This window comes from Sinohyriopsis cumingii, chromosome 19 (genome assembly GCF_028554795.1).
Source record: "Sinohyriopsis cumingii isolate HCF-2022 chromosome 19, ASM2855479v2, whole genome shotgun sequence".
Taxonomy (NCBI): domain Eukaryota; kingdom Metazoa; phylum Mollusca; class Bivalvia; order Unionida; family Unionidae; genus Sinohyriopsis; species Sinohyriopsis cumingii.
Genome location: NC_142979.1, coordinates 38,057,403 through 38,072,907, shown reverse-complemented (window position 1 = coordinate 38,072,907; position 15,505 = coordinate 38,057,403). Strand labels below are relative to the sequence as shown.

The following is a 15,505-nucleotide window of genomic DNA, read 5'->3' as shown; positions in this document are numbered from 1 at the left end:
GATATGAGAGAACTAATTGAATCAAATACCCACAAATACAAGAAGAATTTTGAGGAAAGCTTTCAGGGTCCAGTAGCTATTGAGGAATCCCTAAAAGATAGATTCTCTCAGACTTTCTTAAAGAAGTCTTTCTCAAGCATTCAGGGATATATTTTGGATGTGCTTCTTGGTAAATTATTCTTTCAGGAAGGAAAACTAGACCACAGCAATATGGCAGAAACACTACTGGAAAATTTTGCACGAGCTCTGCAATGCCTTATGGTTGATGTCCTGGCAAAAATCTATGGAATCAAAGAATATCATATTCTTGAAATATTAGAAGGGATGATATTTAAAGAATGCAGTAACACCATATGCAATTGCATAAAGGAAACATTGCTTCCTAAACTTTCTGAAGGCTTTCAAAATTATGAATGCAGAGATTTGCAAAATGAACCAGATAGAAAAACATTTTGTGGCCTTTTCTCTGCAACTCACTGCAAGTCATTTTTATATAAACTGCAGAAAATTGCAGACACTGGAATGATGATGAAAATTGCATACCGAGTTCATGAAGAGTTAGAAAAGAGAGTGATGCCAACTGATAGAAATCTGGCCATACAGCACAAGCTTAAGTATGAGATAGAGAGCATCCTGAAGCAGACAGTTGTCTCAAACTACATAACTTACCAGCTGTCTCCAAGCGATAGTCTTATTGCAGGACTGAAGGATGATCTGATAAGGTGACTAATATTAGCTTTTGCACTTGAGGAATTTTTCACAACATATCAAATAAGTCCATTTATTATTCCCATGTTCATTTTCTTTTTGAAAGATTCAGGGATATTAATTGCCACACTTGTCAACAGAGCATACAAAATATTGTGCTGGCACCATCTGTTGATGCATCCATTAGGGCACAAATTCATGAAACTTGGTACATTGGTTGCTCATGTGATGGAATTCGGTGAGAGGTGTACAGTTTTTAGTACCAGGTGGGTGGGAGGTATGGAGTCAGAGATTAGAATACACCCATAGGGAAATGTATATCAAGTCAGTGTACATACGTAAATATTAATTATGTACCGAAATAATGCTTCGTGCTAGCCTACTTAGAAGGCATCTCATGAGCATTCGAAAGATCTTTCTAATTAGAGCATGGAACAGGAGACAAGTTAAATTGTTTTGAGAGATTTATCCTGATTAGATGAGCTTTTTTGCAGTACAAAAATATCTGTCACCTTTTCAGCAAATTTGTGAAACTTCAGTTTCTACATGTAAGAATCCAATCAGCACAATATTTGTTCAAGGTTCCATGTTTTGGAGGCACATATAATGTTTTTACTGATTTAGTAAGGCACTGTAATGATTTGCCAATAAGTTTAAAAGATGAAATTATTTATGAATTATGTTTGATATGTATTTACATTTGATCCATTTAAATAAATCCCGATTACATTTTTGTTTGGAACAATTACATTGGAAACAGTTACATTGTTATGTTTCTTTATCAGGATTGAGGGCTTTGTAGGAGTGGCCATGGTTTGTGGAGAGCTTCAGGTCCATTGCACAACATATTCCTCTGAAAAGAAGAAGAAAGAAGTTCTGAAACAGATCGATAATGTTATTGCAAAACACAAATATGGGCAAAGCTACAAGATTGGCATCATCACAAAGAAACCTGAACTATTCTATTCCATTGGTTCGACCTTGCATTGCCCCGTGCTCAATAAACGCGGTACCCTTGGCGGGTTTGTGACTGATACAGATGGGCACTTGTATTGTCTTACATGTGCTCATGTTGTTCCAGATGATGCTGATGTCTATGTTGAGATCGGTGGACAACAAATTGGACCAATAATTATAGGAAGATCTGTAAACATGCAGGTTCCAGCAAAGTTGTCATGTCCGACAGTGGATTGTGCTGATATCATGGCTGTAAAGGTTAATGAGGACCAAAGACCCAGTTGCAATCCTTATTTCAAAACATCAGATGGAGAATCTGGGTCAAATGTTATGATTCAACCTTTTGATTACTCATTGAGAGAATGCCATGAAGTTTACAAATGGGGAGCAAAATCAAATCTTACACATGGACTTTTGCATACAGGAGACTATAGCAGAGAACTTTTTGATACTTTAAGTTTGAATGATAAGAAGTACCTATATGTTTTTGTTGAGCCTCCACCAGTTGATGATGACAGTTATGGGACCTTTGCATTACCAGGTGACAGCGGGGCCATCATTTGCTCAGAAACAGAAGACAATACTATAGAAACTGTTGCTATGATCCAAGGTGGAGATATGAATATTAGGACTGGTTCATTAATTGTGAATTACTCTCTTGGATTTTATCTGTGGTGTGGTCTTGATAAGTTGCTCACGAGGTTAGGTTTAGAATTAACTCCAGTGGAGTTCCACTAGCTGAATGAACGGATGCAAAATGATGAAGTTATATATACACGAATCCCGTAACAGTTATATCAGATTGTTTTGATGACAAAATATAATGATTTCCAGGAGATAAATACAAATTTTTTTTTAGTGTCTATATAGTTCCAAATAAAAATTATCCTTTGACTCCCTTAAGAGTTACTTAAAGTTCTTTTAGTGAAAAAATATAATGATTTCCAGGAGACAAATACAAATTTCAGTTTTGGTGTGTATATAGTTCCAAACAAAACTTCTCTTTTTCACTCATGTGATGTGACTGGTTTGGATTCATGTGTTGTTCTTCTTGGCACTTATGGACAATCAGCACCAGAAGAGATTGAGTGAGTTAGCATTATTGTTTTGTGAATTTTTCTTATTCATCTATTATCTTGAAGTAAGATGTTTTTTCACCTGGCATGTTAGTGAAGTTTTATTTTTGTATATACTGTTTTGTATCTTGTGAAATTTATTTTGAAATCATGAAATGCTATTTAACTTTACCCCGTGAATTTGTGTCTTCCTTTGTCAGCAGGAAATGTTTCTTATGTTAAATATAATCAGGTTATACCCATGTTGTAATAATCAGGTAAATAAGAAACTTCATTTTTATGTAATTTTGTATATAAAGTACACTATATTGTATGCTAGACTAGAAAAATATCAATCTGCATTACACAAAGAATTTGTTTTCAGACACAAATTTAGGGCAAGTGACTTTAAAAACAATGATATTCCCAACTCCAGTACCACTAGCCCTGATGCACATTCTCTGTGTCCAAAATGTGTCTATTTTTGTACTGTTATTTTCACACAATGTTGAAATTCCTGTGTTTTAAATATGAACAAAATAAACAAAATTCATATACAATAGACCTGTGTGTTTATTTACCTATCAAAATATTTCACCTAAAGCAGTGTTTTCCTCCAGGTTATGATATCAACCATTGTTCAATTGCCCCAGTGCTCAAATAATTTCTCAGACCAAGCTCAGGGCAAGTATCTTCAGCAAAATCATAATCACTTGCCCTACCATAATATTCACTTACCTTAGAAGGCCATATTTGTTTAATATTATTTTGATAACACCTGCCCTGTCCAGAAAAATTAATTGTTTGTCAATGATATTTGTGATATTGGTTACTGATCAGTGGTGAAGCAAGTGGTGTAGATTGTCTCTACTTTGTTATTTCCTGCTAATTAAATCCCAAGTGAACATTATCTATCCCTCTCTATCTATCCAAATGGGTCCTAATCAAAAATCAATCATGTCCCCAAACAAACAAGTTTAAACCATTGCTGTCTAGTGGTTTATCGCAGGCCTAGCCCATACATCAAAGTTAATTGTTATGTGGCATGCTGACTGTGACAGAATGTGCTGCAAGAACATCTACAAATATTACAAGCTCAGAAGTGAGATCTTTATTGCACCAAGACTAAAGCTAACTCCCATGACACAGATGAGAGATCAAACTGAAGATGCAGAGCATGTGAAAGCTGCACTATATGTAATTGGCTATCCAGATTTGATATTTTCAAAATTCAAGAGAACAAAAAAAAACACCAAATAAAACCAGTAGTGGCCTAAATAAAACCAAATCAGTATGCCATACATGGTACATCAGAAGTCTAAGCTAGAGTATTCAGACAATACGGGATAATTTATATCAGAAACCATGCAATTCTCTGAGAGAACAACTTTTTGGTAAGGACAAAACATTATTTGAAAAAAATGTGGTGTGGTGTTGAGAATGACTGCTGGTACAGTATATTGGTGAATCTGCAGTGTTAGAAACAAGGATTAAGCAAAACATAAGTAGAGAATCAGCTGTAATATATGAACATTGTAGCAATATGGGACATTCCATCATTCCCAATCAGACCAATGTCATCATGTCTAAGGACAACACGTGGAAAAGGAAGGTGAAAGAGGCAGTTCAAATATGACAGCAGAGCCCAACATTAAACAGGGATGAGCAGTTTGAATTACTACCCATATACACCTGTCTCTTCATATCATGTGAACATTATAAGTCATGTGATCACAGTAGCTGCTGATGAAGGCAATGTGATATTACCAAAAGCTTTGAACTCTAAGATATCTAAGATATTTTTGCTCTGAGTAAGGGAAAATTCTAATAATTAGTTCACAATTACATCTAATATAGCAAAATTATTAGATCACATTATTCAATCTTGAGTAGTTTTGAAAGCATGAAACAGATCGCTGAGTGTAAAATTCAGTACTTCTTACTGACTGATACATTAATTAAAATGCTAGAATTGTTAAATATTTTGCTGATTGAAGCAAATTAATTGTCAGTACAAAACATTAGAGATTGTCCACTAACCATAGACAGCTGGCTTCGGAATCTACCATATTGCTGAGTTGTATCTAATTGATTATAATTGGATGAACATACAACAGCTGATATTTGATCAGAAAATTAATCTGTACTGTAAATGTCAAAGATATTCTCAACACAGGCTAACTTTTATTTCAATATGTACACATCATTATGACATCAATAACCTTTTTATTGGACCTGGTTAATATTGATTTAACATCGATGCAATAATACCACCCAATATAGTGTAAATGGTGGTCTTACAGATGTGTAGCACTCGGTTATACAGTAAATGTTTTATGGACATTGTGCACACAGTTGGAAATTATGCTGAGTAATTAAAGGGTAATTCAAGAGTAATTAAGACTGATGTTCCATTCCAAATCAATGTGCATCATAAAAACACATAGGTTGGAATTTCTTTGCATCAGAAATGGATAAAATTCAAATTCCAGCATCAATACCTGAGAGTATGTATCTACTAAGAATCCTGTACAGGTATATGCTCTATGTTCCATCTAAAAATTGCAACATTTTTGTATTTAATTTGAAAATTGGTAGAAAATTTAGGAAACACTATAGATTTACATGTCCTTTCATTGAGTCATTTATATCATTCACTAGGCAGTTAGCAACTTAAAAAACAACCCAAACATACAGTTTATTATAACAATTATTTACCTAACGATGATTTGCTATATGAAGATATATTCAAGTCACATGTACATTTAACAATAGATACACATTATCTTTTTCAGGTTGATGTGGCAACAGATTTTATAGACTTTAACAACCATGGAAACCAAGGAAACAGAGCAATTTTTTTGCTGTGTATTTAACTTGCCAAAGAAATGCTATCCAAGATTCGATAAATTCCAGAAGCAGTTGCTTAGAATCAGCACAAGGTTTCAAGTGACACTAGAGAAGTTTAATAAACTGACCAAAACTGAAGGTTTATGTCATTTGTATCAACATATTAGCTGTAAAACATTAGGCAGTTATTGACTAAACTTTTCCTTTCATAATTTGATTTCATTAGTAAGTTTTTGAAGACAATTGGCATTACACTTATGTTCTCAAGAAAACATTTATTAGGAACTTTTTTCTGACCAATAATTTATCAGGTCAATCTAAGAAATTGTATCCTGCTAGAGGTTAATTGAAACAGCTTGTTGGCTATGAGGGAAGAATTGGCAACCCACTGGTTATAAATTAAATGTCCTCAGTTGTCCCACTCCTTGAAAATTACTGTTCTTATTTTAGGTAAACATATGAGTAAAATAATCTAATATTATAACTACTAATTGTGAATGATCTGTCAACAAGAGAAACTGCTATTTGCACCTTAACCATTCTTGAAAGGAAAATGTTTTGCCATTCAGGATTCAAATATGGCTGCCATGAGTAATTTTTTTATTATTTATAGTAATGATTGCAATAAATAATGAAGAAAATTAATCTGACATATTTTCAAATAACCATCAACAGCATTTAGCCAAATTTAGCAGTGTGCATGTTGACATCAATGTCTTTCAAGTTTTTACAAATGTACTTTATTTAAATGTGGCTGTTTTTTCAAAACCAAAAACCATAAGATAAATTTTCCTCAAAAACCCCACAGCAGAAATGAACTGAAATGTGAAAGAACATCTTAAAATTAGACCGTAGTTGTAAAATTGATTTGATTTCTGTAAAATATAAATTCAATAAACATTTAAATAAGCTTTCAAAAATTGAGTTGTCAGAATCAAATAAACTTTAGCCCAGGAACAGTGAAAACATTTAATTCTATACAAATTATATCAGTTTACCATCAGTTATTGTTGCATTCCTATAAATATGATTTCTTTTCTTGAAAAACTAAACGAAATTTAAAAGCAAATATTTAACCAAATAGCAGTGTTTATAAAAGGCAAATGTAAATACAAATCCTTGATGTTTGGGTACTTTATTCAGTAGAAATACAGATATTGTTCTTTAAACACGACATCTGCAATTTAATTCTCTAGAGGGAAAAAACTCCATCATCCTTGCAATCAACCTGCCTAGAGTTGGGTTTTCTTTATGTTGCTTGTTTGGATTTCATTGATAGTTTTGAAAAACAGAGCATTCTGGTTGAAATTAAAATTTGTAGTTTTGGTTGGGTTTAATCACACTTTTAACACATTATTGGCCATGCCATACCTAGAAAGTAGGATCTAAGTGCTTTTCCCAAGGTCACACTAATCCAACTGATGTAGGCTGGCCTGTGATGGTAAGATTACAAGATTAAAACTCTACCAAGTAAGCTACTGCAGTTTTGCCTAATAAAATAAGTGTTAAAGTAATATACATTATGTTAGTTAATGTTTAAAATGTTATTGATGAGTGAGAACCAAAACTGAACATGCCTGATAGGAATCATTAAAACAAGAGACTTTACTAAATCAAAATTAATAATGCAAGCAGTATCAAGGATGGTATTGCAACATTAACATCAGAAATCAACAGGTGCTTTTTGATGCTTTGTCTCAAACTGAATGCCTTCCCACTTGCTTCTACTGAATTAAAGTATATTGTTGTTATGGTGTATTTTTTCAAATGTATTTATGCACATTAAACTTTATTTCTTGCTAAGATAAATGTGTTAGATATGTGTGATGTGATGAATTTATCTCCCTTGATGATGTGGATGCATGCATAGCATATATATATATATATGAGTGTGTGTGTGTGTGTTATTTTCTAATTGTATATTACCAATCTCTTCTCAGGTAGGATGACTATTAATGCATATTACACTTTTGGGATATATATGTGACATAAGATTGGGTTACTGTTACTTTTCTCTTATTCAGTGCTGTTTCCTTTTATATAGGGATCATTTGTTATTTTTTCCTACAGGGACAGAAACTCTTCTGCAGATAAAACAAGCTGTTAAGAATTTGGCAGATGCACCAACTGTAAAGGTTGCCATTTTTGGAAATTTTCATGATGAACTGTCATCTTGTAACTTGGTTACTGCCAGAGACAGCAGACATCTTCCCAATGAATGTTTTCCTTCAAAGCTTAGAAGAAGTGAATGGATCAACAAGTATATGAAATGTGATGATGCTGAAGGAAAGCCATTGACTCATGTCTACATAATATGTGTGGACAAGAATGACAATTTGCAGGCAAGTGTTTTTTATCTCATGATATACCATCACATAGACATTATAAATTTCATGCTGAAGGTTCAATATTATGAGTTTATAATTATTATTTATGAAGAATCTTTGTATCATTCTATTTTTACAATCACCGTCAAGGAAAATTCATGATATTGTAGACAAGATGGGCTTCAGGGTGTGCCCTCCCATGTGTCCTACAAGGCTACTAATGGAGGCAGTAGTCACAACAGCACATTGGTTAGCATGCAGGAATTGCAATGGAGGATGCAGGTTAAAATCCTACAATCATAAATGTCTGGGTCAGTTGTCATGGTGCATCCTTGTACAAGTCACTTTACACCAATTGCCCAGGTATGAGATAACTTTACCCCAATCTGCCCTGGTACCATATAACTTTATACCAATTGCCCTGCCATGAGATAACTTGATTATGCTGCAAAAGAAACCTAACCAAGAAAACATAATTGCTGTGATAAGTAGATATTAAAAACTCTCTGCTATACCCTTATACAAACATTTGATCCATTTGAGACAAACTGCATCTTCTTTAGTATAATTAGTTTGGAAACAAAGAAAATTCAGACAAATATTTGATTTCACTTTTTTCATGGAGTACCAATTTTGGTGGACTTAATCATTGCTCTAGATCACATATTTGTAGACCTAACAAACCATGGTTCTTCTATGGAAACACAATGAAACATTATCCTACTGTGGAATACTTGGACTTACTCCCCCATACACAACTTTTTGTATTTGACAGAAATGTCATCATTCACAAAACTTTAAATAGGGGTACCCAGGAAGCAATACAAACTTGTTTCTTGGATCCATATCAATTCCAAAGAGGCATTTTCCAGTCAGTATTAAACAGAAAGAGGAAGTTAATATTAATCTTAAACAGGCTTAATGTGAAAATAGAGTACAATATGCGTTTGCAAATTTTAATTGGAAAAGTTACATTATCCTCCAAAGATGCACATTTGACACATACAGAGGAAACATTTAACACTGAACAAAGAGATTTGAAAATAGATTTGCTATAACATAACAGAGCCACAAAATGCTCAGCAATTAATATTCCTCACTGTTAAACATTTTTGACCTTTTTCTGAATAATTTCCCATTTTAGCTCAACTAGCAAGAACAATCTGTGTTTATGCTAGGGTCCTTTATTCATTGCCCCACTGTCATCCAGTATGGCCATCATGACTAAAAATAGAAAGCCTGTAAACAAATTCTTCTCAAAAACTGCTCAAGAGAATTTAATCAGATGTGATGAAATCATCCAAGCATGAAGCTTAGATTTTTATAAATGATGCAATCCAGAAAACAAATATATATACCTTTAAGTGGCTTCTTTTCATGCACTGCACTTATAGAATTTGACCAAATTTGATAAAAAGCATTATGATGTAGAGGGGTATCAGAGTTATGCAAATGATACCAATCCATCATCAACTATAGTGACTGCTGCTAATAATTGAAAACCTTCAGTAGCCTTCTTCTCAAAAACTGATCATCAATGGAATTTGATCAAATTTCATAGAAAGCATCCAGGCCTGCAATAATGTGTATATGTGTGTGTGACTTCCATTACTTAAGATAGAAAAGCATTAAAAAATTTCAGATGCTGGACAGCAGAATTTATTCAACATTTAGAGGGTTCTATAAAAGGTGCAAATCTACCAGGAAATATCGATGCCAATACAAAGATTATAAAAATGTCAAACAAGTTCTCAGAAACTGTTCTGCAGAATTTGACCAGAATTGACAGTAGTAGGACAAAATAATGCTATATATTTGTAATCCAGTAATAAAACAACAGTGGAGGAGGGCATTACTATTGTTATGTTTTTATTTTTTTCTCTTTAAGTTTTGATATGTCAGCATCACAGTTTATATGCTGAAGTTACCAGTTCAGCTGTAAAAGATGGGCATGGTCAGTACTGATTTTGTTTTTGTTCCATATACGGTAAACTGTTACAGGGTTAGGGCTGTGATAAAATTGTGCAGGTTGGATTACCAGAATCAAATATACCTTTTGGCCCCAGGACAGTGATGCCTGGAAAATTGTACACAGATAATGCTGATTTGCCATCATACATGGCCATTAGTGTTAGCAATGGTAAATCCTTTAAATGATTTCTTCTCAGAAACACTCATCAGAATCTAACCAAATTTCACCGTTATGGCCTTGAGGGCTTTTAAGTTTGTATCAGTGGTGCCAATCTATGATGAAGTATGACTACTGTTACTTAAAATAGAAAAACTAACTTCTTTTAACAAATGCTTTAGTGAATTTGGCCAGATTTGACGAATATGTCCAACCTTTCATATTTCTGCAATTTTGCTGCTATTCCACCATTAAATATGGCCACCTTTATTAAAAGTAGATGAACATTTAGGCAGCTGTATCTAAATTAAACTGCTAAAAAATGTGACAAATTTTGAGATAATGGGCCATGGTGTAGGGTCCTGACCATATGGAACAAATGATGCTGAATGGCCATAATTATAGATGAGAGTATGAAATACAGAGAACCTTGAAACAGTTTTTTCATACCATATGCAATCAGCTGTACTGGAAGAAATCTCAACAGACAGCATCATATTTAGCAAGATTTCTTAGTTAACCTTTCTTGCATTTGGTCATTAGACAAATGGCATACAGGCCAGTGATATCATGCTTATTAGACCTCTTTTTCTTATTATAACCAGTCTGGCAATTATAATTTCAGATGCAAGTTAGTTTTCATTTTTAAAGTTAATTCAGAACATAGTGCAGTTTAAATGGCATGCCCACCCATGTTGCCTAGACATGTGTCATATGTCAGGAATCAGAATCCCTTATGTGATGGAGACTTTTCTGAAAACCTTTTTATTCAATGTACAGTATAGTCTAGGATTTAAAGAACCATTTTATTATAGTCTTCTTCCCTGTCCCGTGTTCTTGTTGTCAAAATAACAAATCTGAGACAGTACCTAGTCACATCATCAGCATAATGGTAATTTCATCAGAAGTGAGTCTGTCCAGTCCTGATAAATGAAGTGGTATTAATGATAGTGGAAAGAAACTTAAATGCACGCACCAAATCCTTATTGGGAATGTGTAGAAACTACAGTAGGAGAGTATGTGATGTGTATAAGAGCATGCAGCAGTTATGTTACACTTTCATACTGAAAACACCCAAATCAGATATTATGTTGGGACTACATCTAAGACAGCAAAAGTTAACAATCTAACACAGGTGAATAAAATGTTGCAAGATCTCAGATTTTATCTTTGGTCTCAGAAACAAAATGTCAGATGTCAGAGCTTTCAGATTTTGATCCTGAGTATTGGTTCTTGCTCATAAAGTTTCAAGCATACATGAGTAGGACTAGAAACCTGATGTCCTAGAATTATGCAGCCTTACAAATTTAGATCTCTGCTTAATGACTAATATTTTTTCTTAACATAGGAATTGTCCCAGAAAATCCAGCAAGATATAGAGTCACTTGGCTTTTCATCCTTCAATGACTTTCTGTTACTGGTTGGGTTGGATCCTTCACTTCAAAGAGAGGATTCTTCCATTAAGAACTTTGAGAAGGCCATGAGAGATGCTTTCCATGACACTGTTGAAGAAGACTGTCAAGGAGAAAGAGTCAGTTTCAAGTCATCTACAGTACAAGATTTGATATCATCCAAAGGAGAGCTGCCTAAAATGATCCAGTGCCATCTAGAATGGAAGGTGATTCAGCCTTTGCTGGATATGAGAGAACTAATTGAATCAAATACCCACAAATACAAGAAGAATTTTGAGGAAAGCTTTCAGGGTCCAGTAGCTATTGAGGAATCCCTAAAAGATAGATTCTCTCAGACTTTCTTAAAGAAGTCTTTCTCAAGCATTCAGGGATATATTTTGGATGTGCTTCTTGGTAAATTATTCTTTCAGGAAGGAAAACTAGACCACAGCAATATGGCAGAAACACTACTGGAAAATTTTGCACGAGCTCTGCAATGCCTTATGGTTGATGTCCTGGCAAAAATCTATGGAATCAAAGAATATCATATTCTTGAAATATTAGAAGGGATGATATTTAAAGAATGCAGTAACACCATAGGCAATTGCATAAAGGAAATATTGCTTCCTAAACTTTCTGAAGGCTTTCAAAATTATGAATGCAGAGATTTGCAAAATGAACCAGATAGAAAAACATTTTGTGGCCTTTTCTCTGCAACTCACTGCAAGTCATTTTTATATAAACTGAAGAAAATTGCAGACACTGGAATGATGATGAAAATTGCATACCGAGTTCATGAAGAGTTAGAAAAGAGAGTGATGCCAACTGATAGAAATCTGGCCATACAGCACAAGCTTAAGTATGAGATAGAGAGCACCCTGAAGCAGACAGTTGCCTCAAACTACATAACTTACCAGCTGTCTTCAAGCGATAGTCTTATTGCAGGACTGAAGGATGATCTGATAAGGTGACTAATATTAGCTTTTGCACTTCAGGAATTTTTCACAACATATCAAATAAGTCCATTTATTATTCCCATGTTCATTTTCTTTTTGAAAGATTCAGGGATATTAATTGCCACACTTGTCAACAGAGCATACAAAATATTGTGCTGGCACCATCTGTTGATGCATCCATTAGGGCACAAATTCATGAAACTTGGTACATTGGTTGCTCATGTGATGGAATTCGGTGAGAGGTGTACAGTTTTTAGTACCAGGTGGGTGGGAGGTATGGAGTCAGAGATCAGAATACATCCATAGAGAAATGTATATCAAGTCAGTGTACATACGTAAATATTAATTATGTACCGAAATAATGCTTCGTGCTAGCCTACTCAGAAGGCATCTCATGAGCATTCGAAAGATCTTTCTAATTAGAGCATGGAACAGGAGACAAGTTAGATTGTTTTGAGAGATTTATCCTGATTAGATGAGCTTTTTTGCAGTACAAAAATATCTGTCACCTTTTCAGCAAATTTGTGAAACTTCAGTTTCTACATGTAAGAATCCAATCAGCACAATATTTGTTCAAGGTTCCATGTTTTGGAGGCACATATAATGTTTTTACTGATTTAGTAAGGCACTGTAATGATTTGCCAATAAGTTTAAAAGATGAAATTATTTATGAATTATGTTTGATATGTATTTACATTTGATCCATTTAAATAAATCCCGATTACATTTTTGTTTGGAACAATTACATTGGAAACAGTTACATTGTTATGTTTCTTTATCAGGATTGAGGGCTTTGTAGGAGTGGCCATGGTTTGTGGAGAGCTTCAGGTCCATTGCACAACATATTCCTCTGAAAAGAAGAAGAAAGAAGTTCTGAAACAGATCGATAATGTTATTGCAAAACACAAATATGGGCAAAGCTACAAGATTGGCATCATCACAAAGAAACCTGAACTATTCTATTCCATTGGTTCGACCTTGCATTGCCCCGTGCTCAATAAACGCGGTACCCTTGGCGGGTTTGTGACTGATACAGATGGGCACTTGTATTGTCTTACATGTGCTCATGTTGTTCCAGATGATGCTGATGTCTATGTTGAGATCGGTGGACAACAAATTGGACCAATAATTATAGGAAGATCTGTAAACATGCAGGTTCCAGCAAAGTTGTCATGTCCGACAGTGGATTGTGCTGATATCATGGCTGTAAAGGTTAATGAGGACCAAAGACCCAGTTGCAATCCTTATTTCAAAACATCAGATGGAGAATCTGGGTCAAATGTTATGATTCAACCTTTTGATTACTCATTGAGAGAATGCCATGAAGTTTACAAATGGGGAGCAAAATCAAATCTTACACATGGACTTTTGCATACAGGAGACTATAGCAGAGAACTTTTTGATACTTTAAGTTTGAATGATAAGAAGTACCTATATGTTTTTGTTGAGCCTCCACCAGTTGATGATGACAGTTATGGGACCTTTGCATTACCAGGTGACAGCGGGGCCATCATTTGCTCAGAAACAGAAGACAATACTATAGAAACTGTTGCTATGATCCAAGGTGGAGATATGAATATTAGGACTGGTTCATTAATTGTGAATTACTCTCTTGGATTTTATCTGTGGTGTGGTCTTGATAAGTTGCTCACGAGGTTAGGTTTAGAATTAACTCCAGTGGAGTTCCACCAGCTGAATGAACGGATGCAAAATGATGAAGTTATATATACACGAATCCCGTAACAGTTATATCAGATTGTTTTGATGACAAAATATAATGATTTCCAGGAGATAAATACAAATTTTTTTTTAGTGTCTATATAGTTCCAAATAAAAATTATCCTTTGACTCCCATAAGAGTTACTTAAAGTTCTTTTAGTGAAAAAATATAATGATTTCCAGGAGACAAATACAAATTTCAGTTTTGGTGTGTATATAGTTCCAAACAAAACTTCTCTTTTTCACTCATGTGATGTGACTGGTTTGGATTCATGTGTTGTTCTTTTTTGCACTTATGGACAATCAGCACCAGAAGAGATTGAGTGAGTTAGCATTATTGTTTTGTGAATTTTTCTTATTCATCTATTATCTTGAAGTAAGATGTTTTTTCACCTGGCATGTTAGTGAAGTTTTATTTTTGTATATACTGTTTTGTATCTTGTGAAATTTATTTTGAAATCATGAAATGCTATTTAACTTTACCCCGTGAATTTGTGTCTTCCTTTGTCAGCAGGAAATGTTTCTTATGTTAAATATAATCAGGTTATACCCATGTTGTAATAATCAGGTAAATAAGAAACTTCATTTTTATGTAATTTTGTATATAAAGTACACTATATTGTATGCTAGACTAGAAAAATATCAATCTGCATTACACAAAGAATTTGTTTTCAGACACAAATTTAGGGCAAGTGACTTTAAAAACAATGATATTCCCAACTCCAGTACCACTAGCCCTGATGCACATTCTCTGTGTCCAAAATGTGCCTATTTTTGTACTGTTATTTTCACACAATGTTGAAATTCCTGTGTTTTAAATATGAACAAAATAAACAAAATTCATATACAATAGACCTGTGTGTTTATTTACCTATCAAAATATTTCACCTAAAGCAGTGTTTTCCTCCAGGTTATGATATCAACCATTGTTCAATTGCCCCAGTGCTCAAATAATTTCTCAGACCAAGCTCAGGGCAAGTATCTTCAGCAAAATCATAATCACTTGCCCTACCATAATATTCACTTACCTTAGAAGGCCATATTTGTTTAATATTATTTTGATAACACCTGCCCTGTCCAGAAAAATTAATTGTTTGTCAATGATATTTGTGATATTGGTTACTGATCAGTGGTGAAGCAAGTGGTGTAGATTGTCTCTACTTTGTTATTTCCTGCTAATTAAATCCCAAGTGAACATTATCTATCCCTCTCTATCTATCCAAATGGGTCCTAATCAAAAATCAATCATGTCCCCAAACAAACAAGTTTAAACCATTGCTGTCTAGTGGTTTATCGCAGGCCTAGCCCATACATCAAAGTTAATTGTTATGTGGCATGCTGACTGTGACAGAATGTGCTGCAAGAACATCTACAAATATTACAAGCTCAGAAGTGAGATCTTTATTGCACCAAG

The 15,505-nt window shown here is 34.2% G+C and overlaps 2 protein-coding genes across 2 annotated transcripts; both read left to right on the top strand.

Moving 5' to 3' along the window:
- Positions 1-408: 408 nt before the first annotated feature.
- On the top strand, positions 409-7,955 carry LOC149775514 (uncharacterized). Its single transcript, XM_089943781.1, has 3 exons — positions 409-722; positions 1,494-5,709; positions 7,641-7,955. Exons 1-2 carry the CDS (start codon positions 523-525, stop codon positions 2,401-2,403), a joined length of 1,110 nt encoding a protein of 369 aa, XP_089799907.1. The 5' UTR covers positions 409-522; the 3' UTR covers positions 2,404-5,709; positions 7,641-7,955.
- On the top strand, positions 3,783-14,941 carry LOC149775513 (uncharacterized). Its single transcript, XM_089943491.1, has 5 exons — positions 3,783-3,917; positions 5,516-5,588; positions 7,641-7,912; positions 11,374-12,383; positions 13,155-14,941. Exons 1-5 carry the CDS (start codon positions 3,783-3,785, stop codon positions 14,113-14,115), a joined length of 2,451 nt encoding a protein of 816 aa, XP_089799617.1. The 3' UTR covers positions 14,116-14,941.
- The last annotated feature ends 564 nt before the right edge of the window (positions 14,942-15,505 follow it).